At 41.5% G+C, this 25,072-nt stretch overlaps 1 protein-coding gene across 1 annotated transcript in view; it reads right to left on the bottom strand.

Annotated features, from left to right (window-relative positions):
* The window catches only part of LOC143112607 (serine/threonine-protein kinase DCLK1-like), a 41,976-nt gene extending 19,018 nt beyond the window's left edge, over nt 1-22,958 (bottom strand). The window contains exons 1-2 of the mRNA XM_076274891.1: nt 22,601-22,958; nt 21,920-22,266 (exon numbers count right to left, since the gene is read on the bottom strand). Of these exons, the coding sequence (XP_076131006.1) occupies nt 21,920-22,266; nt 22,601-22,958 (705 nt within the window). The remainder of the gene's footprint in view (nt 1-21,919; nt 22,267-22,600) is intronic.
* Between the last annotated feature and the right edge of the window lie 2,114 nt (nt 22,959-25,072).

Below are 25,072 nucleotides of genomic sequence, written 5' to 3'. Positions count from 1 at the left end.
GTAACCGGAGGGTTGCCGGTTCAAACCCCTACCAGTAGTCACGGCTGAAGTGCCCTTGAGCAAGGCACCTAACTGCTCCCTGAGAACTGCTGTTGTTGCAGGCAGCTCACTGCGCTGGGATTCTGTGTTTCTATGTGTGCTGAGTGTGTTTCACTAATTCACGGATTGGGATAAATGCAGTTTAAATAAATGCAGAGACCAAATTTCCCTCACGGGATCAAGAGTGTATAAACTTAAACTTAATTGTATTCTACCAGGGGTTTGGGGTCTTATTTGTATGATTTATTTGCTACGCTTAGGCTACATAACCTGCCATAGGTTCTGTTTCAGTCTAATGCAGGGAACTTGCTGCACGCAATGTGGAACTTGACTGGGGAAACTTTTTGGGACAATATAATCTCCTCATCCAAATGTCTGGCTCATCAGTTAATGCACTTTAAGATTGACCCTAGGGCATATAACATCATGCAGAGAATATTTAATGAAACTGTCAAATAACAAAATTGAGGACTATATGCATATGTTTTGGGAATCCCCACTAACTATGAGGTTTTGGAAATATGTGGCTACAGCACTTTCAACATTTTTGATGGTTGATATCCCTTTATGTCCAGGTTTACTTTTATTAGCGGACGACTCTGACATAACGTTTACTTTACAGAAAAGAACATTATTGGTGGCATTGACCACCTCAAAAAACGCCATTTTGAAACGTTGGTTTGAACCAAATATTCATGTGTCATCTGGCATTCTTACCTTTTCATTTTGGAGCGTGCTACAGTCAGATTTCATAAAGCTACATCTTGAACAATCCATACCTGTCAGCTGCTATAGCTTTCTTTAAAGACCTGTCTAAGCCATGTGTATGATGTAAAACTTCCTGTGCCCATGTCCCCATTCCTGTCCCCATTTTTTGTTTGTTTGTTTGTTTGTTTGTTTGTTTTGTTTTTGTTTACCTGTAAAGCATTGCTGTTGTGTGTTTGCCTTGTTAAAACATGACACTTGAATCAATAAAATAGATTACATAGCAAAAATATTACATAGCTTCTTTAAGCACTCTAAGAAGGAGCATAAGCTGGCAGCGAGTATCCAACGGCCTACTATGTTGGTCCCAGCCTCTGAAATGCCGCGGGCAGCACACATGCCCACAGCCAGGGGCGAGAGAGGATGAACGTGCAACGGGCAGCTCGTGTTGAAATGAGGAGTCGCTAGAGATAGAAATGGCCCTGGTCCAGGATGACCCAACTGAGATACTCCGCCTTGCATAGTGACACACTAATTAAGTGGCCTTTTCAAAAGAGAGCCTAAATGTCAGTGTGAAAACCCTTTATAATTGATGCGATATTATGCAACTTATAGCCATTATGCAATGCCAAAGCAACATGCAAGGTTTGCTTGGCGTATCTTTTTTTTTTCACAGCTAACTGGCTGTTCTCCTTCCCACTTTACACATGTGCTCCTTCAATGTAATTATTTACCCACTACAACCAACTTAATCCTCCTGTTGTGTTTGTGGTCAAATGTGACCGATAGACATCTCAAAAATATTGTTAACTTATTCTGACTACCATGAGGCTCCATGACTTTAACACAGGGCATCTGAACATAAAAAAACACATTTTGATCATTTTCATAACAATTTGAGTGTTTTATTTAACTTTAGAACACCCATGTGTATTCCCAGTCAAAAAGGACCGGCCATTAGAAATGAATGGGTGAGAAAATGGTCAGTGTGTAAAATTGAGTCCAGACACATACTGTAGTTATTGATCAGATGGATTGTATGTGTGCTTATGTACATTAAAACACACACACAAACACACCATGAATCCCCCTCTTTGCTTCTATGCCAGCCCCCACTGGAACCTTTCCCCCTTTCTGACTTGCATGAGCTCAGGTCAATGAGGCCTGCAGGCCATTAATAGCAAATGGAAGTTCAAATCTGGTTATATCTAATATACAACCTGATACAAAGGTCTATCACAACATTAGATGATAATATGTGTTACTATGGATTTATAACAAGTTATAATGCAGCGGCCATTTTTGACCGGGAACACAAAACTATTAAACATGAAATGAACACAACAGGAGGGCTTGAAAGTCTTATACTTCTATTCATCTTAATTTGCCCCTTAAATTGTGCCCATTGACCCACTGCTGGCTATTAAATGGCCCTTAAATAAGAAGCAGACTGCCCTAATTTTCTTCTATTCCCCACAATTGTTAATTACCCTAAATTATACCTTACTGATTAACACCAGAAACATGTAATTTAGAGCATCATTCAGGGCGACATTCCCTGTTCCTAGGGCTTAATTCAAGGCAAGGGTCATTTTACTGGTTAATGTGAAATGAGCTTTTTAGCCCCAGGGACCCTCTTTCAACCTGAAGAACCTGAGTGCAAAAGTAATTTTACCCAACAAAAACAAGGACATTTGAGAAGCCGGTGTGTGTGTGTGTGTCGTATTGGTCCTCATGTTCCTCGCATCCTATCGACTTATCCGTTGACTGTCAAATCCCACTGCCTGTGGACAACAACATTTAGATCCGCTCATTAGGGGAGTCCTTGAGCTTAATAAGTGTGAAGGGAGCGTTTCAAAGAGGCTTGACAACGATGTGCCGCTGCATTCTATCCCTTCATGAATCTGGAAACAGAGACACCGGGGAGGTCAGTGAGTTCAGTGCCTCAGACCTGCCACCACGGCCGATCTGTAACATCTCTTAATATTTACACTTATTCATATACCATGCGCTGTTATCCGAAACGAATTGCATTACTATGCAGGCACACGTTTCCAATATGTCTGCATGTGTGCTCTCTGAGTCATTGACCTTGACCTTGTAAGTACCAGGCTCTATCCGTTGAGTCAAGTAAACAGGAACATTTTGGAAATTAATTTCTTCTCAGGCACCACTGCATTAGTAAGTTTCAGCTCAAGACAAGGACTTGTCTAATTGACTGGCAAGACAGTGTCTCACCCCAGACTGTGTGTCACTTCAGAAGAACTTTAGAGAGCACTGCTGGGTGCAGCCGAATTTGCTTCCGTCTAATTATGAACAATGAGTTCGCAAGTAAACAAGTTCTTCACAGGAATATGAAATGAGATACAAACATGCCGCTTACATAAGTCTGTGGGAAAAAAAATGCAAAAAAGGGTTCTTTTCTTTTTTCGTTCTTTTGCAAGGCAGACCTTATTTCACTTTCATAATGTAATGTAATTGTGAAAACCCCAAGGAATGAGTTGCTTAATTAGTTTTGAGGTAGAGCATATTTCTCCGTCCTCCGAGAAGCCTTGTGCCTGGCTTTTCATGTGCAACAAAACAGATGCTTTGTCTTTTGGGGGCTGTAATTCATAGGATTCTGTAGAGCAACCCAGCGGCTTAACTTGCAGGCCTGCGCAGAAGAGTTGCCCGTGTGATCACGTAACATATGGGTTTTCAAATGAAACTCTTCGGCTGGAACACCCTGCTCTTCTTGAGAGACAGGCTTCAAATGCAGTGAGAGGCAGAGAGAGACTTGAAAAAGAGTGATTTAAGTGAAGGATGAGAGGGGAAGACACTATTTTAACTATTTCAGACTTTTGAGTAGAAGGATATAGTTAGTTTGTGAGTGTAGGGCTTGTATTGCAACTATATACTTGTACTGGATATAGTTACTTATGAGTATGTCAGGGCTTGTACTGCAGGAATTGATGGAAGCAACAGGAGTTAAAGAGCTGCAAAGCTTAACTATGCTATAGTACACTTAGCCCATGCAAGCCAGGGCTGCTCCCTTTATGGGAGAATAGTGCAGCATGGCAATGTATTGCAGTAATAGTTCCAAAGGAAGGGTACGCACATCCAAAAAAGATTTTGACAGGTGCCAGGTCTGAAGTATCAGTAGTGAAAGGAGGATAGAGGCCTGCACACTGTTATACAAGCTCCTAGACAACTTTATTTGAGCAACGTTTCAACCCTTGAGGGTCTTCTACAGGCTTAAAATCAAGTGTGCACAAGTAACAGTAAAAAAGGTACAGGTAGGCTCATCTGATCAGCTGGATCAATTGAGCCCTCATCAGGCCAATTGGAAGATTGAACCACCTTGTTAACCCCATTCCCATCTGACACACGTCTATACTACATACAAACCAATTAACACACATTTATACCAAAACAGGCAGTCCCACCCAAAAGCATAGCCTCAACAGAAAACACATACAATCAACCCCACACCCACAAACAAACAAACAAACAAACAAAAGCAACAAAAAACAAAACAAAAAAAATAAATTATGTCAATAGAGGGAAGAGGGATGAGGTTCAAATCAAACAGAACTGCAAAGAAGGCTTTAGGTCAAATTCTAAGTTAAGACCACTAGATGATAATGTGTAATATGCCTCTCTTTTTAAAAGAATATTGTTGATATCACCTCCTCTCCTGGGGGCTATGTTCAATTCTACCTCAAGGTAGATGGGTTATGTCTGAATGTGTAGAAATGTAAAGCTTTTTGGGTTACGCTTTACTTGACAGTGTCGACATAAGAGTGACATGACACTGTCATGAACGTGTCATAAACAAGTCATAAACGTTTATGACATAACGCTTCTGTTATTAAGTGACATTCGGTTTTTGTCATAACAAGCTAAGCCTAGGATTAGGGTTAGGTTTAGGGTTAGGGTTAGGGTTAGGTTTCATGTGTTCACGACAGTGTCATGTCACTCTTATGTCGATACTGTCAAGTAAAGTGTTACCGCTTTTTGTAAAGCTACTTTTGATCATTAGTGCGAATGTGCTCTGAAGTCTTCTTTTTAAACACTGTGTAGTTTTCTCAATATATGCTAAGCCAGGGACACTTGATCATAGATAACATTTCTGGTGGTGCAAGAAATAGTGCCTTTTGTGTAAATGTGTTTGCCAGAATGTGAATGGGTAAAATATTTAAAAGTGAAACTACATTGTGCACGGTTGGCACATTTATAATGGCCTGCTGGAATAGCAGATAGAAAGTGGGAAGGTAATACCCGAGAGTTGGTGGGACATCCGCTCTGACTACTAACAAACACCGTATGTTTCTGGCACATTTGTATAACACGTGGGGGTTCATTGAAAACTAACTTTAAGTTGGGGGTCTGACTTAAGAATGTTCTAGTGCTGCTGCACTATGGTTTTGCCCAAAGGGGAATACTGCATGACGCACAGGTCCTCGCTCAGTCCTTCTCTTGTTGAGGCATCCATTTTGATTGGTGTTGCTGAACCTGTCAACAGCGCTTTGGATCCACTCTTCATTGTATTGTCTTATTCTGAAATTTGCACCATATCTTTACTATGTCTGGCATATGCACCATCAGAGCTGCTGATGTGGCGTAGTCTATTGAATTGACTAATTTGAAGACTTCTTTAAAGGGATGTGGGGTGGGAACTTTTACCATGTAAAATTGTATTTCTGTCTGGTTTTCTGTATAAGTCCATAACCAATTTGTCGTGTTCTTTAATGATCAGAATATCCAAAAATCTAATTTGTGAATAATCAAAGTTCACTGTACATTTTAGATGGTGGCTCCTGGCATTCAGGAAAAGAATAAACTCCAGCAATTCGTTTTGTGTTCTTGACCACAAAATAAATATGTCATCGATGTATCGCCACCAGAGGCCTCACAAATTATGTGAGGCATTCAGGACAAACTCTTGTTCAAAATGGCCAAAATACCAACATGCAGAACTGGGGGCCATGGTGCTACCCATGGCAGTGCCCTTCAACTGCAGATAGTAAGACTCCTTGTACATAAAAAAGTGTTTTGTAAGAACTAGGTTGGTCAGTTCTTTTATACAGTCAATGATGGGCTTCCGCTTTGAGTGCAAGTTTTTTAAATAGAAGTCAACTGCTTCAGTCACCAGCAACATATATTTTCAACAGTCCAGAGATTTCAACACATTTAGCATATCAATAGTGTATTTTATGAAAGAGGTCAATTTTGTTGGCAACAAAATTGTCAACAAAAGTGGATATTTTTTCAGTTAATGAGCCTATACCAGATATAATGGGTCTTCCCGGTGGTTTTTCCAAACATTTATGTATTTTTAGCAATGTGTATATCACAGGTCTAATTGAATAATCAATCTTCATGAAGTCAAACTCATTCTCAGTAATGTCATCACTTTCAAGGAAATTGGATACGGCTCCATGTGTTGTGATCCTTAAGTTGGATCACAGTCAAGTTTCTTGTAAAAGACCTGAATGTCAAGTTGTCTGTTAATTTCTGTATCATAGTCACACATGTTCAACACTACTATAGAACCGTCTTTGTCTGCGGGCTTAACAACTAGAGTCTTATTCTTATTAAGTTCAGATAAAGCATTCCTCTGATCTATCAGCAAGTTGTTGTGAACCTTATATTCTCTTTTCGCAGAAAGGGTTTGTAGGACATCCCTTTCAACAAGGCGACAGTAGATTAGATTCAACTTTATTGTCATTGTGCAGAGTACAAGTACAGAGACAATGAAATGCAGTAGGTCTCAAGTGAGGCATTTCTATTTTTTGGAGGGACAAAGGTAAATTTTTTCTTAAAGGATTTTTCTGTACATGTTTGACACTCAGACTGTAAATCCAAAGCAGGTAACTGTATAGCGCTGCCACTCAAGTTAACTGATTCTGAATTAGGCCTAGTTGAAAAAAATGGTAACACTTTACTTGACGGGTGAGTTCATAACACATTCATAGCAGCTGTCATAAACTGCACATAAAGCATTCATGACTGTTTCATGAGACATGACTCAACATTCATAACAAACCTTTCATGAATGTGGAAGACAGAACGACGACAACTTGTCAAAATAAAAGTCGCAAAGCAGCATTGCTGTTTTTCTCTCCAGCCTTTGTAAATATTTCATGAATATCTTATGAAGTTTACATCGAATGTCACTTTACTTTAAGTTGTGAAGTATTCGTAATCACTGAGTTTAACAATGGGAGGTAAACTAGCCTACATGACTACATATTTGTTAACCTGGAACGGTTGGACAATGGACATTCCCAGTAGCAAATGATGAGAATATCTGCAAAGGTTACATCAAAACAAATAATTTTTTATATATATCAGATGTGACGTGCTCAGGTAAGAGGTTTGGAACAAAAACGGCAATGCTGCTTTGCGATTGTTTGACTTTTATTTTGACAAGTTGTCGTCGTTCTGTCTTCCACATTCATGAAAGGTTTGGTATGAATGTTGAGTGATGTCTCATGAAACAGTCATGAATGCTTTATGTGCAGTTTATGACAGCTGCTATGAATGTGTTATGAACTCACCCGTCAAGTAAAGTGTTACCAAAAAAATCCTTTTTTTTGTTGAACTTCCTTGTTTTTGATATGTTGTTTTCTGTTGGGGCTATGTTGGTGAATGTATTGCAGTAATGCCTTGGCACTGTATGGTGCAACAGCATAGCACACTATGTCCTCAAAAAGACAGATGTAAAGACAGTGAGAGATAAAAACTGATAGAAGGAAAGGGGGGAGAGAGAGAGGGGTAAAGGAGAGGATGAAAACAAGATACCAGTGCAACTGTCCTGACAACCGGAGACTGTTCTTCCCAGAGACCAAAAAGTGCCTTTGATGTCAGAAGCCTGAGTACGAAACAAACTCTCGTTACGCAACAGCAGTGTTTAGTCAGCTGTCACTCAAAACAGAGCACAGAGGGGAGAAAAAAAGATGAAGAAAAAGAGAAAGACTCAAAGCTCTATCAGCTGGGGAGAGTTCAAAAGGAGGAGTAAATAGAAGATGAGGAGGACCCATTTCCAGTGCTCTTTCCCTGACACTGATGAGGCCGCCTGCGTGCTCAGGCAACTTGTTACTGGTCTAATTCATGCATAATGCCCCTGCACACTCAACCTCAGCGCTCCGCATGTCAGGATAAAAACCCAAACAAACGACTCTGAGACTGGGAGCTCGGCAAAAATGGATTCTGCATTATACAGAATTTGGGCACATGCTGCACATTGGGCACTATGTTGCACAAGCAGTACACTTTTATAAACCAGACAGGCATTTATATAACAGCTGGGTTGTAAAACATACAGTACTCTCTAAGGATAGCTTGCCCATGTTTATACATGTCTTCGCTGGAATGTCACTTGCGCTAGAAGCTTAATTAGTAAATGTAAATGTATCTGTGCTAATGCAAATGATTGGCACTGCCCAAGCGAGATTCTGAATATAAATGAGGGTTCAGACATCAGACATACAGAAATAGACACAAATGTATGTAAATATATGACACTTATTGCATATCATCCACAATTCGCTGGGTATTAGCAGGTGGATTGGCTTTAATAAAGCTTCTGAGCCATTGGATTTGCTTTTTAGATGAGGTATAAGGACAGAAGTATAAATATCTTCACAAAGCACATGTCCTCATTTTTAACAGCAATTTCCAATAGCAGCACCACTGGACGAGACAATCAGTATTTCATTATGGAAAATATCACTATCTACAACAGTGCCAAATCATATGGTATTGGAATATACACACAGTTAGTCATGATACCTACTGGGCAACAGTCTATAGGTGTGGCTGTAAAATCCTGCTTTGGTGATCTCGTACATGCAGAGCGAGAGACACCTAGAGTTGGTACTTGGTAGTTGTATATACTACTGGGTTGGTTTGTGCCTTTCAGGAGCCTTCTCTGTCTGCTGCTTGTTTGGTCTTACATGGTGCATGTTCGCCATCTAGTGGCTACAGTGGAAACATGCAGCATGATGACGACAGCCTGTGCAAAAATTACAAACATCTTACAGTTTTTCTCAGTCGCTTTGGTGCTTTTCTCACATCACTATTAACATTTGCACAACAATTAGTGCAAACTGCAAAACCTAGTGGATGACCTGCAAAAGCACGTCACTTGCTCAAAATGGATAGTCCATTCCTCAAAAGCAGGCATTCATGTCAATGAAACTGTCAGTGTCATCAAAATGAGAAATCTTGACACCATCGTTTATGAACAAGATAGTCAAATGGCTTTGACAGTTCTCTCAGTGTTTTCCAATGCAAAAAAAGGTCAGAACTCGGTGACACTACCTGAACATGCTCAAGACAGCACTATACAGCACTTGCACAGCCATTTGAACACTACAGTAAAGTTACACATTGCTGTAGTTAGGTGAGTAAGTGAGTACAAGACACTGAATATGTACATTTTTACTGTATGCTCTTTGCAATTCTACAGCATTGTGACAGAATTTGATAACTAGTTCAACAATTTTGTATGTAATGACTCAAGCAATGAAATGAAGACTGTTAGTTTTATTAGGAACGACTATTCAGCATTCATAAGTATAGTTCATTTTGACTGACATGACATAAGCAAATGATAATGTTAAAAAACAGCAGAGAATTGTATGAAAGCAACTGATAAAAGTCCAAAAGTATTTGTAATTTGTTCAGAGGAAGGAGAAATTGCTACTATGATGTGCACAAATGACTAAATGTTGTGGAGGTTGAACTAATAGTTATGAGAATTTTCATTCTGATCTGAAAAAAGCACCAAAGCGACTGAGAAAAACTGTAACATGAGTTCTGACATACTGTCAAATCTTGTTTACCACTGTCTATCTACTGTCTAGTGACTACTGAGAATAATGTATCTGTGTATGTACTGTATATAGCCTAATACATCTTGAAGAACCCTTCACAACAATGTGACCTCCTTAAAAAAATCACACAAACCAACAAACCACAGGGAGGCAGTGTGAAGCTACTTTGGACCAGAACTGATACATGAACTCTCTCTCTCTCTCTCTCTCTCTGTGTGTGTGTGTATCTAGGCATGCTAGACTGGTGGACTTACAGTAGTGTCACAAAGCATCAAATAAGTGCAGGAGGGAACAAACATATCCAAACTTCACACTGTACAAGTGGACTGGTTCAATGATGAAAACACCAATAATATCTCTCTCTGTAATATTCCAAACACCCCAGACATCACCATCATAGATATGACTAATAAGAATGTTCTATTGTTGAGATAGGATGTTCTTTTGACCTGTATATGGACACTTGCTTCAACTCCAAGCTGTTAAAATATCAGCCACTTGTTAACAGTATCAAACACCTGAGATTCCAGTTCAATATAATCATCCTTGTGTCTTGGACATGTGCACAAACTTGTTTTACGTAGACTGCAACTGTGTGAGCTAAGCAAGCCAAAAAACTGTCAAAGTACTACTCCATTACTGCAACGTATACTTCCATTAATGTTTGGATCTTAAAATCTCTTCCCTTGTGTTAAGGTCCAAATAAAAGCGTTAAAATATGTGTGTGTGTGTGTGTGTGTGTGTGTGTTTGTGCGTGAGTCAGTCTATCAGTGTGTTTGTATGTGATGCGTATATGATTCTTGTATGTGAGCCATGTAAAGTGATAACTTAAGTGCAAGACAAAAAATAATATCAAAGAAATAAGCATTAATCAATCCATGCTGATGTTCTTTCCATCTGATAGATAGATAGATAAATAGATAGATAGATAGATAGATAGATAGATAGATAGATAGATAAATAGATAGATAGATAGATAGATAGCTAGATAGATACTTTATTGATCCCCAAGGGGAAATTCAAGATCTGTATAGGCACCATACTGTATGTATGAGGGCAGAGTCATAAGGGAGGCCAGTGAGTTCACCCAAACCATCCCACGGACCAGAGCACGTCAGCACTCAGCCGGTGCTCCCAGCTCACGCCACCCACTCACAGACGGAGAGGAGGAGGAGGATGACGAAGAGGACTCATGTGATGAGGTGAGTAGAAAACAAAAAAAATAAAACACATGGGAGTGACATCATCATCCAGTCACATCTGAGGAGAGCTGGTTCGTCTGTGCCATTTGCCTATAGACATGTGTGGTAGGTTGTGACTTTGGTTTAGTGTCGACATGAAAGATTAAACAGCATCAAGTTCATATCACTGTTTCTTTATTAATTCATTTTGTGGTGTCACAGAGGCATGTTGAAATCATATTTAACAAGTGGTCATTTGCTGCCCGTGGGCATGTGAGAACAGCTGACAGAATGCAAAGTGCAGCTATTCCTGTCTGTTCAAACAGTTGCTGGCCTTTCAGCAGGGCTGTCTCCAAAATGACTGCTTCAAATGTTGAATAATTAATCATGTAGTGGAGCCAAAACATGCAGAACTCGGTTTTGTTGGCTGGTTGAAATGATGGGTTTGAGCTAAAAGGGTCAAATATGGCAAACATTTATTTACACGAAACTGCACAAGAGCTCACAATTTACAAGTTACACACACACACACACATACACACACACACACACATACAGTGACAGTACACATCTTTCCTGCCCAATCCTTGCCCCTTTTACTTAGAAGACTGCAATCCATCACACCGGTAGCTACATATCAGCATATGTGAGATACACACTATTGTGTCTGTGTGGTGAGCGACCTTAGGTATTCTTGTTACTTTCCCAGCAGTATGCCAGACAGCTCAGGCCAGAGTTTTCCATGACAGCACAGTACTGCTGCCCCCTACGAAAGCACCACCCACCCAGGCCTGAGCCACACTGGCACAGCAGAGCAGAGCCGTGGTGCTGGTGGTGTCTGCGGGTTGATAATGAGCTGTGGTGGAGCTGCTCGGTATTGATGGAGTTCAGGCCCGCGGCCACCGCTTTCCCTCACACATCACACAGCCAGCCAGCGTCCCACTGCTACTGAACGGGTCACCTCATCCGGCTGCTAATCCTGCCTTTGATGCAGGCATACACATGGACGTGCGCTCTCACACACGCACAGACACACACACACACACACACACACACACATACACACACACACACACACACACACATAGAAAGTGTGAACAAGATTCTCTACTTCAGACAAAACAAAAGCAATACAAAGATAAGATTGAAAATCGCACACATTACTATGTACAGAGCAGCAGAGAAAGATCATCCAGGGTACGAGCAGCTATATTGCTACACTCTTAAAACGAATGTGTTGTCCCTATCTGGACACAGAGATGTGCTAAAACAACGCGAGTTGTGTTGTTTTCAACACATTCATTTTAAGAGTGTACTTTAGCTGAGAATACAAGTCTTGAATCACAGTTGAATAGCAACAAAGAATTCCACTCTGCCCAGCATGGAGCTGTCCTTGGTGCTGAAACCTCAATAAAGTGGGACAGCCTGCACAGTTGAATCTCACACTGTCAATTGCCGATAAATAAACACTAGCGGCACACGACCATGCACTGAGCCGTTGTTTTTCTGTTTGCTGTCATTGAACATGCATTTATCAAAGTCAAAGAGAACTTCAGAACAACTGACGAGAATGGGGACAATATTTCTCTTGCCAATTCCTTTTGCGATGTGGGAAAGTAAAAGAAAAGCTAAATTCAGCAATAAACATCATAGTAAAGGCTAAACGCGGAAATAAACATTTGATGAAGATTGTTGGCTAAAACAACGGGTCCAGACAAGTAAACTGACTGCTGTTTTGGTCCGACGTGAGACGGGCCTGTCAAATCGGTTACTGTAATCCCAGAGACGAATATAGCCCATGTTAATTAAACAAGTGGTAAATCAATTGGTGGGGCACACTTGGTGGATACTCATAGCAAACCAATGCAACCCGTGCTTCCTGACCAGAACAAAACAAAAAAGTCAGACCATTGGGAAAGTATCTGGATAATCTTAGAATAACCATCTAAGCAATGTCTTAGCATCATGACACATATGGTTAACTGGGCTAATTGGGGGTAATCTCTGTTCAGATATGATTGCACATGTTTTTCATTCTTCCCAATCCAATGAAAAGCTATAATATATGAGACTTCATTTATATATTTTTAGATGTCATACAATCATTGCAACCCTACACGCACGCAACCTGTAACTTGCCGTGACTGAAGAAGCACAGTGCCTCACCGGAGTTTAAACTCTCAACCCTCAGGCATGTGGGACGGACGTGCTAAGGAGGCTAAGAGCCATGAGAGCTAGCATCTGTCACAAGCAAGCACGTCTCCGGTCGGCAGGCTAGACAGGCTACTCCTTACATACCATAGTTTTATCACCTATAGGTACATAGAGAGTGGGAGTAAAAGCATAGTAGCTTATGTCCTAATGACTGCTTTGGTATAACATAAAGGCATATTTCATGAGAAACAAAAAACAACAGAGGAAACAAATTAACCAAATGGATTTCACATGGCCCTAAAACAGTAAATGTCAATACAAAATGGGCTCAATAAATGTCCATATGAAATGGGTGAAAAAGAAAATGGGTTCAATAATGTGTGTATGTTACTTTTAGAAGTCACTATACCTCCGGTAAGTACCCGAGAAATGGTACGTGAACAATTTAAATATCCATGTGCAAATTAATGTCACAGTAAATATCAGACTCATCCTTGACCACTTTTTATCTCTCCTCAATGACTAACCAATCTTAATCCCAAATGTGATCGCCTAAGAGGAACTCACAGACCCTGGAATAATCTCGCCACTGCTCTAAACCACTTACAAGGCTGTTAAACACTGTGTGAGATTACATACATGGGTCGGGGGAGGGATAAAGTGGGAGGTGGGAGGGATTGCTGAGTGTGTGTGTGTGTGTGTGTGTGTGTGATGAGCTCTCCCATTGTGTGCAGGACGGAGGAGCGATGCGTTGGCGCGCGCTGGGAGATTGCACCTGGCACGATCCGCCTGGCTACCCATGGAGCACTGGCCTGTCGGGCCCACCACCCAGGCATAAATAAATCTGCCCACCACTTGCATAAACATGGGGGCCGCAGAGAACAGGCCATATGATGAGAGGCGGAAGAAGAAGAAGAAGAAGAAAGAAAGAATCTGTCTATGGGCAAAACATGTTTCATTAGACAGGGAGTGGATTGGCAAACAAAATGAGTTGTAAGAGCCAAGAAATAACTGACACCTCCCCACCGTCCACCCCCCCATCAAGCTGCCAGTGCGTCTGAGTAGCATTTGTACAGCGTCCAGGCCAAGTTTCAAAATATGCCTATTAAAACCTTAAGGAGAACTAAAAAGGAGGAGACTGCGTGATTATAAGAGGATAGAGTTCAGCATTGACATCTGTTATCTTTTGTGTCCTACTTTCATGCACAAATGGCATTGTTAAGTGGTTGTGTAACAGCAGAGACTGCAGGTCCTCCATCTACTGCAAATCGGGCCAGCGACAACGACAACTTTGGGTGAGATTCCTTTGGGTTGAGGACTTCTGGGAGAAACACAGATGGAGGCAAATCTGGATCAAACAAAGAGCATCCTCCAAGGCCTCTCGGTACATCAGCAGGACGGTTTAGGGAAAACTGTCCCCAGCCCGAGTCACTATTAGCTTCATCGTCACAGGACCTGTTTCTAATTCCATGCCTGAGCCGAATATTTCATCAGTGGGAATGAGAACACCAAAGGAGGAAGATGAATGGTGCTGGAGACGGGGTGGCTGGATGGTGGCATGGCTGCAAATATGAGCACTGCGTCAAATTAACGAGCGTCCGTCTTTAAGATCATAAATCAGATCGGCGACACGCAGACTGCTGGAGGATGAGGGGCCGGTTACATAAGAGCTTAATTATGTAAGGTGGCTGCCATGCCAAAGCCAGAGCCGAAGCTTAAGTTTCTTTTGTCATTGAGGAACTGCAGAGTAGGGGAGAAGGAGGAAAAGGAGGGTGGAAGAGAGAGAGAGAGAATAGAGAGAGAGAGAGAGAAAGAGAGAGAGAGTGTGTGTGAGAGAGAGTGTGTCCTCTGAGAGGAGTTGCAGATTTTAACTCCCCTGCAAGACAGTGAGATCCTTTCTTTCTATTCTGTCCGTCCCTCCTCTCATCTTTCACTCTTCTTGCAAATGTATTCACAACCAACCAACATCTCCTCAGCATTATGCTCTTAATCAGAAAGTAGTGGGCCGGTCTGGAGTAGAGACCACTGTGCCACTCTCACCCCTTCTACAGTAACACACCGGGAAGAGAACGCTGGTAAAGGCAACCAGTCTCAAAAGGCCAGATTTCAGCGCGCTCCAGCCTGGCACTGAGGTCAAATCCCTTTCACAGTCATATGACATCCACTACATAACATCCAAGAACACACAATGTGAACCAAGGAAGCCCAGAGCTTGTTTGGGGATGATGGATAAACACATACAGTATGACAGTATAATTACATGAGAAGCCTTGCATGATAGTTCACTAATTAGCATGTAAAGCAGGAAAACTTAAAAACCTAGCCACTGTTTGTGTTGAGGGCCCCTTGGGACATCTGCGTGGACAGATGTGTTTGGTTGACGTGTGGCAGCAAAAACAATCCTCCAATGGGCTGAGGCGAGCAGAACTGTGGAAGTGTTCTGTGATGGCAGTTGGCTCTTAATTGTCGTGTCCCGGCACACACTCCGCACTGCTGACAGATTCTGAGTCGCTCGCTCTCTCTCTCTCTCTCCTCTCGCACTCTGCTGGCGTCGCTCATAAGAATTTTTGAAGCGTACCTGCCTCTGAGGCACGCTTCGCTGGGCACAGTGACTCAACAAAAAAAGCTGCGAGGGGAGAGAGAGAGACCCGGGCATGGCTCCAAGAGTTTCTGAACCAGCGCAGACAGTCCCCTGCTACCTGCACTCTTACACTTCAGTGGCTGTGCCAGAACAGGCTGACATGAAAAAAAAAAAAAACAGACAACCACGGAGCCGGAAGACAGTGGTGAGGGGACTGCAAACATCACATTTTGCCTTTCACAAGTACTAAACAGTAAGCAAGTAAGCATTTAGGCACATTTGAAATAAGAAACTAAGTAAGGAGACATTGTTCCAGGACCAAAGTCTGTTAACTGGCATGACAAATAGGGGTAAGAGCTACATGGTAGAATGGACAGCTATCCCATTTTTCAAAGTACAAAATATGGTGTGCTATGATAGCCAAGCACTGAAGAACACAAGACAAGTTTTCACTCAGATGCTCTTACAGTATCCTAAAGTGAGAATGCGACTTTGTAGGGCCAACGTGATCAATGAGAGACTACTGTGGCTTTGTGTAACAGCTAATAAGGACAAACCACATTGCTTGGGCCAGCAGGTCTGGATACTCTAGAGGCTGGGGGCCATGGTGAACACTGAGCCCTAATTAATTTGGTGCTTTGTCATGAAAACCATGCCCAACTGACAGAGTATGGCAGAGCGAGAGACAGACTTGTGTAAGGAGTCTTGTGACAGGCTATTTATTGTCCTTTGAGCCTATATCTCAGTCTAAACAGTAAGATTCACTTGTGCCGACCATCAGTGTGACCTTGAAAGAACCTGCTGCGTAACATGAGTAAAAATAGCCCATTGAGGTCCAGGTGCATGTGTGTGTGTGAGTGTATGAGCTCCTGAGTCTTTGTATGTGTGTGTGTGTGTGTGTGTGTGTGTGTGTGTGCAAGTATGTGTACACCCTTAAAACGAATGTGTTATCCCTATCTGGACATAGAGATGTGTTTAAAAAACAACACAAGTTGTGTTGTTTTCATTAAGTTGTGTTTTTTTCAACACATATGTGTAACAAATTAAAAAAAAGTCCCTATCTGGACACAGAGATGTGTTAAAAACAACGCAACTTGTGTTGTTTTCAGCACATTCATTTTAAGAGTATATGTGTGTGTATGTCTTTATGAGATTGTCTGTGTGTATATGCGTGTGTTTCTGAATGTGGTTAAACATCTGTGTGTGTGTGTGGGGGTGTGAGAGCACTGTAGCTTGATTGAGTAGCAGTGCAAGTGGTTCATGGTGCTGGACCTGTGTAAACAGAGGCTTAGCGTGTAATAATAGGCAAGCCGTGTCCGTGGCCTAAGCCACTTATGGATCGTCTATCTCCATGATCAGACTGGCAGATCTCCTCACACCCTAACAACCTCCCTTTATGACATCACAGTGGCCGGGCCGTTCCTAGGCAACTAGATCACGTCGTGATAGATACCATATACGTGGAAAGATCAGTGTCTCTGGAGACAGGGATTGTGAGGAAGAGGCAGGTTGAGACTAAAATTAGAACCCCAGCAAATCCTGCGAATGTTTAAAAAAAGAAATAGTGTGCTAAGTTATATGGCAGGGCAGCTTGTTAGTCTCTAACAGATTTTTCCCCCTGTGCAAGTGAAATATGCCTGTCTGGTCTGTGAAATGTTCAGTATTGAGTAAGAGAAAGAGGGAGGGTGAGAGAGAGAAAGACAGAAAGAGTAACAGAGAGAGACAGAGAGATAGATAGAAAGCCTGCAGCAACCCAGCATGGCTTTTCCAGCAGGCTGGTTTAATTGGTCCTGATATGCTCCCTGCAATGTGACATTTTCATTATTTAATCCATTCCAGACATCAGCTCTTCCCCCCCACTGGCGCCAATAGAAGCGGAAATGCTGCGTAAGCCACAGCCTCCCACTGTTCATTACAGGGGTGAACCTGCAACACAGCAACAGCCACAGGCATTACAGCACCACCGCGCTAGCTGTCACTGTACGTGTGGGTGTTGTGCCTAAATCAGTACAGAGTACACAATGAACGCTTCCAATGAATGAAGTAAATGCATGTGTTTACCATGTCATCATAACCCATTTTTCTATCGAGGGCAGATGGAAGCTAGACTAGCTCAGATAGTCTATATCTACATCTCTTCAGCTGAGATTCCACAGAGACTGGGCTGAATGAAGGTGCTGAAACACACTAAAAGTGTGTTTGTTTTTGTAAGTCTAAAAGGTAGTTAGTGAAATAAAATGTAACTTGTGAGAGAGAAGCTGCTTCCAGCCAGACTGTCAACATGCTTGGGCATTACAGCTGACTGCATTTGTTTCTCAGACAGAGCAGAGGTCTGAATGTCCACTGAGGTAGACTGACCGACTGAACATTACTCAGCAGAACTCACAGAGTCCAGACATCTCAGGCTGACATTTCAAACATGTCTGAAGCCTTTTAGAGGCTGCTGCTGATGCATCATGCTCTCAGACCCAACCGGTTGATACAGCAACCTGCTACACTTTTCTAACATCTCAGCTGGTCAATTACTTTTAAAAAGATAAAATACTTCTACGTGCTGGTATGCTATACTGATGAGAAACAGAGTGAATTAGACACATAATATAACAAAAATTAAACTGTTTTGTAAAATAACAGAGAAAACTGACACTTAACTGGAGAACTATGAATTAAACACTAGTCTGCTTAAAAAAAATAAGCTAATTATTTATGACAAGCATGACAAACAAGCTTAACAAACAAACAAACGTTAAGATAACTGAGACCTGTGTTGACCTGGAGATGAGGCTCAGGGAAAGCCATAAGACGAGCCGAACGTTCAGAGTAGCACTGTGCAGATGGCACAGGCTGGGCGAATGCTGTTTGTTCACAGTCTAATTTTCTAACAAGTAAAGACAAGTGCAGACAGACAGGGCCCTAGCTCAGTGTCATTTAGGTCTGTCATGCTGGCATGAAGGGGTAGAAAATCAAATAGATCCTTTTTATCTAACATGCTCATGTTGGTTGGTTTTGCAATCAGCTACTATTAGGTTAAAAAAAAACTCAAATGGGGTTAACGTCCCATACCAATTTCTTACTCATTGTTTTTTTTTTATTATTATTAATTGTGTAGTTGTAATAGTGCTGCAGTATGAGTCTGTCAGATCTTTCCCCAAGGCAATCTTAGCACACTATGCTGAATAATACAATTGTTTTTATTTGCTATAAAATATAAAGGCAGCAAGATTCAACACGGTTCTTTCAAACAGCATCTAACATGGTGTTCATGATTGCTTAGGCTTGGTGTTTGGAAGCATGATTGCTTTCCTTGTTGACACTAAACTATTTGGATATACAGTACCTGCACTTTTGGCTATCTCATTTAATTTACTATAACGTGATGTGAATTCAACTGTACAACAACAACCCTTGCATAAAGCTGAGCCAGCACTCGCCTTGTGAGGTGCATATGTGGATATGTAATTGTTTCCTTCCAGCTGACTCTCAAGTGAATATGTGAACGAGGGGAGAATGAGAATCGGGCCACGATCTACAGTCTCTGGCCTGATTACATGGGTTAACAAGGGGATACCATGAGACAAGGAGGTCCTCTGAAAGGCCCAGAAACCTCATTCTCAGATTGACAATTTCTGTGCAGCTGGAGACAGCCTTAACATTGCCTCGATTCAGCACAAGGCTATCAGTCTGTGAATGCAACACTCTCTCCGACATAGTGGGCAGGCTGGGTAAGCAGGCATAATGAAAAATATCAGTCAAGTACAGATTACAAGCCTCCTCTAACCTTTGGACACCTTAATACTGTATGCTAATACAAGGGATAAATGGGCTAATTCATAGCAGTTCCAGCTCATTAAAGAAACTAAGCTGGGAAAGCTTATATATCCAGATAAAAAAGAATCTTATTCTGGTAAAGGTTTGTTGTTCTTTCTCTCTCTCTCTCTCTCTCTGTGAACAACATATAATGACATTTGACTGAGAGATTTCTGTATTCATTTTGAAAATCTTGCTGAAATTTTAATACCCTCACAGAGCTGGTGGAGAGGGCTTGGAGATTTTGAGTTTGCAAACACTCGACTCGACCAAAGGGCCAGACAGAGAGAAACAGCCAGCCTCACAGCACCGCCAGACACACAGCTAGTCTCTTTCATCCCCATGCCGATCTGTCCTTCCCCTCCACTCCTTAATCGTAAATGACAAGTGGTCTCCTGACAGATTCTCAGCTATGCTTCTACTTTCTACTGCATGCCTCTATACCCTCTTTCATCCCCTCTTCACACACAGACATCCTCCTCGTTTTCCTACCACATGCTTTCCTTTCTTTCGCATGTCCATAATTGCATAATCATACGGCATGAACTGCAGCGAGGGGGGTCTAAGCCCGGCCCATCTGTCATGGTTCATGGCGCCTCAAGGCCTGATCAATCACCTGCGCTATAAATAGAATTACCCATAATGCTCTTACCACATTTGAGGGGTGAGCCAGGCTATGGTGCCCCATTTTGTAATGTCTAAGCGCATGCAGCATCGCCTGTGTAAAAGAAAGCTGGGCCAGTGACGTGCAAATTAATGTGCAAATGAGTGCTTTTTTAGCTTGGGAGGTGAAATGTTTTTTTAAGAGATGTCAGCAGGCCAGAGGCTGAGTTGTGCCGGCACAGCTTACGGGAATTACACACACACACAGAGGAGCTACAGAAATGTAATTTATTCAGTTTATCGCCAGGGAACTTATTAGCACACGCAGGGAGGAAACGGCCCAGGGCTTGTGGCAATGACAACTCTGGGCAGATCTAGAAAACTGTTTTTAGACCAAAAACAACATTAATATGCATGCTCTATTTTGCTAATCTGATCAATAAGGAACAACAGTGGATGCTCTAGGGCTTAAAGTGTTTTAATGAAACAAAAAGGCAGAGGAAAGAATTTTGTCATCTAAAATTGTTTAAAATGATGTGTGGGTAAACATATAATTTTTGCATATAACAGAAACATTACCTCTGGTAAGAGTATTCAGGCTTCTTTCATGTCTTATATTTTGATATGAAAAGTTAATATAAAAGAACAATTCAGACCAATTCTTAACTAACACAAAGGATTACAAGGTGTGTTGGAGATACTGTCAGAGCTCTCTCCTGAGAGATCAATGGGCACAGACATCAGAAAAGAGAAAATAGCATCTCCTGCAAGTGCAATTAGTCTTTGATGAATTCCAGACAGATGGTATCTTTCTTCCCAGCTACCTGCCTGCACAGATATGAGGTTGTGTGTGTGTGTGTGTGTGTATGTGTGTGTGTGTGTGTGTGTGTGTGTGTTATGTGAAGGAAGGCAGCAGATATGTGGGCGGAATATATAGGAGGGAATTCTATTTCCAGCAGTTCTCTAAATGACAAGCATATATAGCCACAGAGTGGGCGAACTCTTAGACCCCATTCATAATATCTCTCCCGCTTTGCTTCCCTCTACGCAAGTTCAGAGCGCACATTTCTGTGCCATGACATAAGGACCATTCCAGGTACTCATGGATACATTCACAATGCAAACCTTGACCGAGAAACCCATTTAGCATTTAGTATTGAGTGTTCTTGACCCTTCAGTTTGCTGTCCAAATTCACTGAGACATTCATTAGGTCTCCATTGGGGATCCAGTCCCACACACCTCAGCTCAGGCTGGGCCACAACTGGCCCCGAACTGGTACGGAACTGTGCCAAATTTGAACCAGAGTCAACTGGTTTTAGAGACCATGTCACTTGGGCAAGATTCTGTTTGTTTAACAAAGCGAAACCATTTATTTCAAATGAAGCACAAGCAAGTCCTCTAATTATGGTTACCTGATGAAAACACTAATCAGTGACCCTCTTCTTAAGCATCTATATCAATTTAGATCAAGGATCTGATCATGGATGACAGAAGCACATGGCATTTACAGGGATGAATCCAAAGACTTGCATGTATCCTTATTCAGTAGTCATAAATTATGTTTACTATGTTATCAATGTAAATAGATATCTACTAAGTACATGACATGAAGCACCGCAAATGTCTTTTTTCATATTCAGGTTGTGAATGTGATAAGCATACTGCTTTAATGTATATTCAAAATGCTTGCAACTAATGATAATCAGAATGAATCACCATATCATGATGGCTGTACGATAGGCTATGATATGTTTTCCATTATATTAGATGGACAATGGTCCATTTTTCTAAACACTAAACAAAAATGTAAAAGCTTCTTGGAATGACTAAGCAACAAGGTTAGGTTTCACTACAGATTTAATAAGGGACACAAACCATATACAGCAGGCAGTGTATGAGCTATCAGATAAACAACACCATTCATAATCCAGTGAGCATACTTGTACATGATATATTAGGAAAGGTTGAAAACTGAAACCAAGGCTATGAAAATGTTTCAAATTTAACAACAAAAAATGACCCTTACCTGATTGCCATCTAGAGTGTAGATCCTCTTGACCACACCTGAGTCAAGCTTGATGGCATCTGTTATATCAGTGAGGACCTGCTCAAACGAGTGGGCTGTCTTCTTGTTCAGGAGGATGCGCACAGCCTTGCGAGGCTTCATGCCATTACGGACGATGGTCACTAACTTTGGCCGGATGAAGTCCTTGTACATCTTCACCTCGGTGGACCCTAGTTTTGTACTTGCCAAGGAAGGTGGTGGCTTGCAGTTGGCTGAGGCCTTCACGTTCACCGACCAGTTAGGGTTGACATTCTTGGTGTAGTCAATCTTTTTGTAAGCTTCAATAGATGCACACACATAACTCTCCCCTGCAAATGTACAAATAAAAGGAAGATGATGTCAAAGAATTGTTCATCTTTGTTTAGGGAATGTATCACAGCTAACTCTGTTTATTCTGACATATAACTGCCCATTATTGACCTGACAGGTTGGTTTAATTGTAGAATTTTGGTGGATTCCTTGGTTTGTAGCCTATTGATGGACCATAGTACTTCCCTGAAAACTTCTGAAAAGATACAGTAGCCTACCTTATACAAGGGGTGTAAACAGTAACTCAGTAACTCAACTGAATTTTGCCTTGAGAATTATGCGTCAAGTCAAAGCCTATGTCATGGATAAACTATCAACTGCTCATATACTTACCTTCCACAAGCTGATCAATAGATGTAATCTTTTTTGACCCATCAACCGAATAGATGGTCCGGACACCCTGCGGTAAGTTAACGTTGTCAGAGAGGGAACGAGTTAGATCGGCCAGTAGTGCGCCAAAGGATCCAAATTTGTCGCCAGAGACGGCGTAGACAATGCCATCGAAGTACCGATCGCCATTCCGATAGAATCGGACCTTCATTGCCCTCTTCTCCACACTCAGCGCCTTCAGTGTGCGCGTTCGGAACAAGCTGCTATGTGCGCTGTGTGGCGGACTTGGCAACCCATTTGCTCGTGCGCCAGAGCCGTGCCTCTGACCCGGGTCCCGCTCTTCGAAATGCTCCCTCTCCATCTCTGTAGAACACAAAGTAGGCTACAGTAAATACTTTTCTGTGACAAAGGAAATCTTATTTATAGTAAAACAGACCGCAAAAAGTGTGTTTCATTAGACCATAGTCTAGCTGATGGCAAAGCGAGCAGTCTACTCCAAGTAGTGTTCCCTGGTCCGAAAATAACTTTTAATGACGGCTTAAATGGTCTTCTTCAGTGTTTTGTCTAAGCCTCAGACTAGAGTAGACGACTTGTTGGGCTCGTTGCGCAGACAGCGTTTTTTTTTTTTTTTGTAGGCTACACACGCCTTCTCATTTCACCAGGTTAACTGCTTTAATTTGGAAATAATGGCTATATTCTCAACTTCGACAAACCGTATAGTAGCCTAATGTAAAGGAGGTAGCCACATGCACAATTTTGCACCTGACGTCAGATTTTAAATCAATTAAGGCAGTCAAATAAACTCTAGCCTAAGTAGCCTACACATCATTAAAATAATAATTTTACACAGGAGGTACACAAATAAACGCAGAAAGAAAGACACCAATGAAATAGCCTACAAAGTCGACGGATGAATGACACCTTGAGCTAAACGTCGAAGTTAGTGGTAACAGTAGGCTGCGTGGCTTCTTAGGAGACGGCGATTTCAAAACAATGTTACAGGCTTTAGTCATCTTTAACACGACTGTCGCTGTCCTAGTAATAAGCAAAATTGTTGTCGCTTACCTTCTTAATTTCCGTAGCCTAGTCCAGCTAATCTTTTCAGATGTGAATACTCCGTTTTCTGGTTAGGTAATGATAAATGACAGCAAAGTAGATTTACGCTGCCTTTGTTGACCCAATAGCCAAAGCTTCGAATAAACTGAGCAATAAGCCTGCCAGAGTACGCAGCGGCTGCGCTGCAGTTGCTGTCCTCTCCTCTCGCTGTCGTGTCGTGATTTACATGGGCTAGCTAGTCACTCATTAATGCAGCGTCCCACCGCAGAACTGCCACAACCGCTACACGCCTCCCAACGTGCACGACTAGTAAAAGGTGGTCTTGACGTCATAACTACCTAATTTTGTTCACATGAAGAAATGCACACTAAGCTTCTCTCATTGACTATAAGACCAAGGGTATGGGAAATGAACAAACCATGATAACTCTTTTTTCGGCTGATATCAAGATAGGACATTAAACCCGAAATGGTTATGGTGTAGTGGCTGAGGAAGCTTGCCTCGTGTGTCTACATAGTTATTGGGCTATAGATATGGAGAGAATAGAGAATAAGAAATAGGTCATCTCTTACCTTTAAGCTTCAGATTGATAAATTCATACAAGCTATACTTATTTATTTATTTAGTATTATTTTTTTATTTAAAGACAATACATTCTACAATATTGTTTAAGAACATTTTAAGTAGGCCACACACTTCATAAGGTTTGTGTGAAGGTTTATTGTGAAGGTTTGTGTCTACCTTTTGTGATTTTCTTATGACAATGTCATTTGCAGATATTCATTCTTTACCTGTTATGGTAAAATTCATGGTGGTAGCATTGCGTCATACATTAACAATTTCACTGCCTGTTCCAGAAAGGCTCAGGGGTCGATGAGACAAACCTTTTTCAACATCGTAAAGATAGTTTCTTGTTTGCAATGGTCTTCTGTGTTACAAACATTGTTATGTAGAGACAAACCAGTTATGAAAAACAGCACTGCTACTCATTTGTTTGGATCAACCAATCCATCTATGCAGAAGCACCAGCATCTTTATGGATATACGTTGCTGTCAATCTATCATTAAATAGGGCTGATATATTATGTGGTTTTATGAAGCACATATTGTGTAGGTATGTGGGAATGAGGGTGTGTCAAAAAGGCACCATTGGGCATTAATCTGGGCTTGAATCTATTTAGAAAGATAAAAATGAAAACAATGTTTCAGTGTTGCTACACAATGTTCTACTGAATGCAGAGTGTAGAATGTAGTATAGTAATTCTAAAACAACACAATATCTCTAAAGCATTATCGTTCAGACATTTTACAGATATTTTCATAAGCACTTACAGTTAGGCCTACGTCAATTGTAACTCATATACCGGTAACTGCAAAACCTTTTCCTGATAGAGGGTTGGTACTGCTCGCCCTCAGTGG

This window comes from Alosa pseudoharengus, unplaced genomic scaffold (assembly GCF_046254945.1).
Source record: "Alosa pseudoharengus isolate Yale_2024_CS ecotype anadromous, Long Island Sound unplaced genomic scaffold, YU_APseudo_1.1 YU_APseudo_1.1_scf_8, whole genome shotgun sequence".
NCBI classification, from domain to species: domain Eukaryota; kingdom Metazoa; phylum Chordata; class Actinopteri; order Clupeiformes; family Clupeidae; genus Alosa; species Alosa pseudoharengus.
This window is presented reverse-complemented; position numbering and strand designations above follow the sequence as displayed.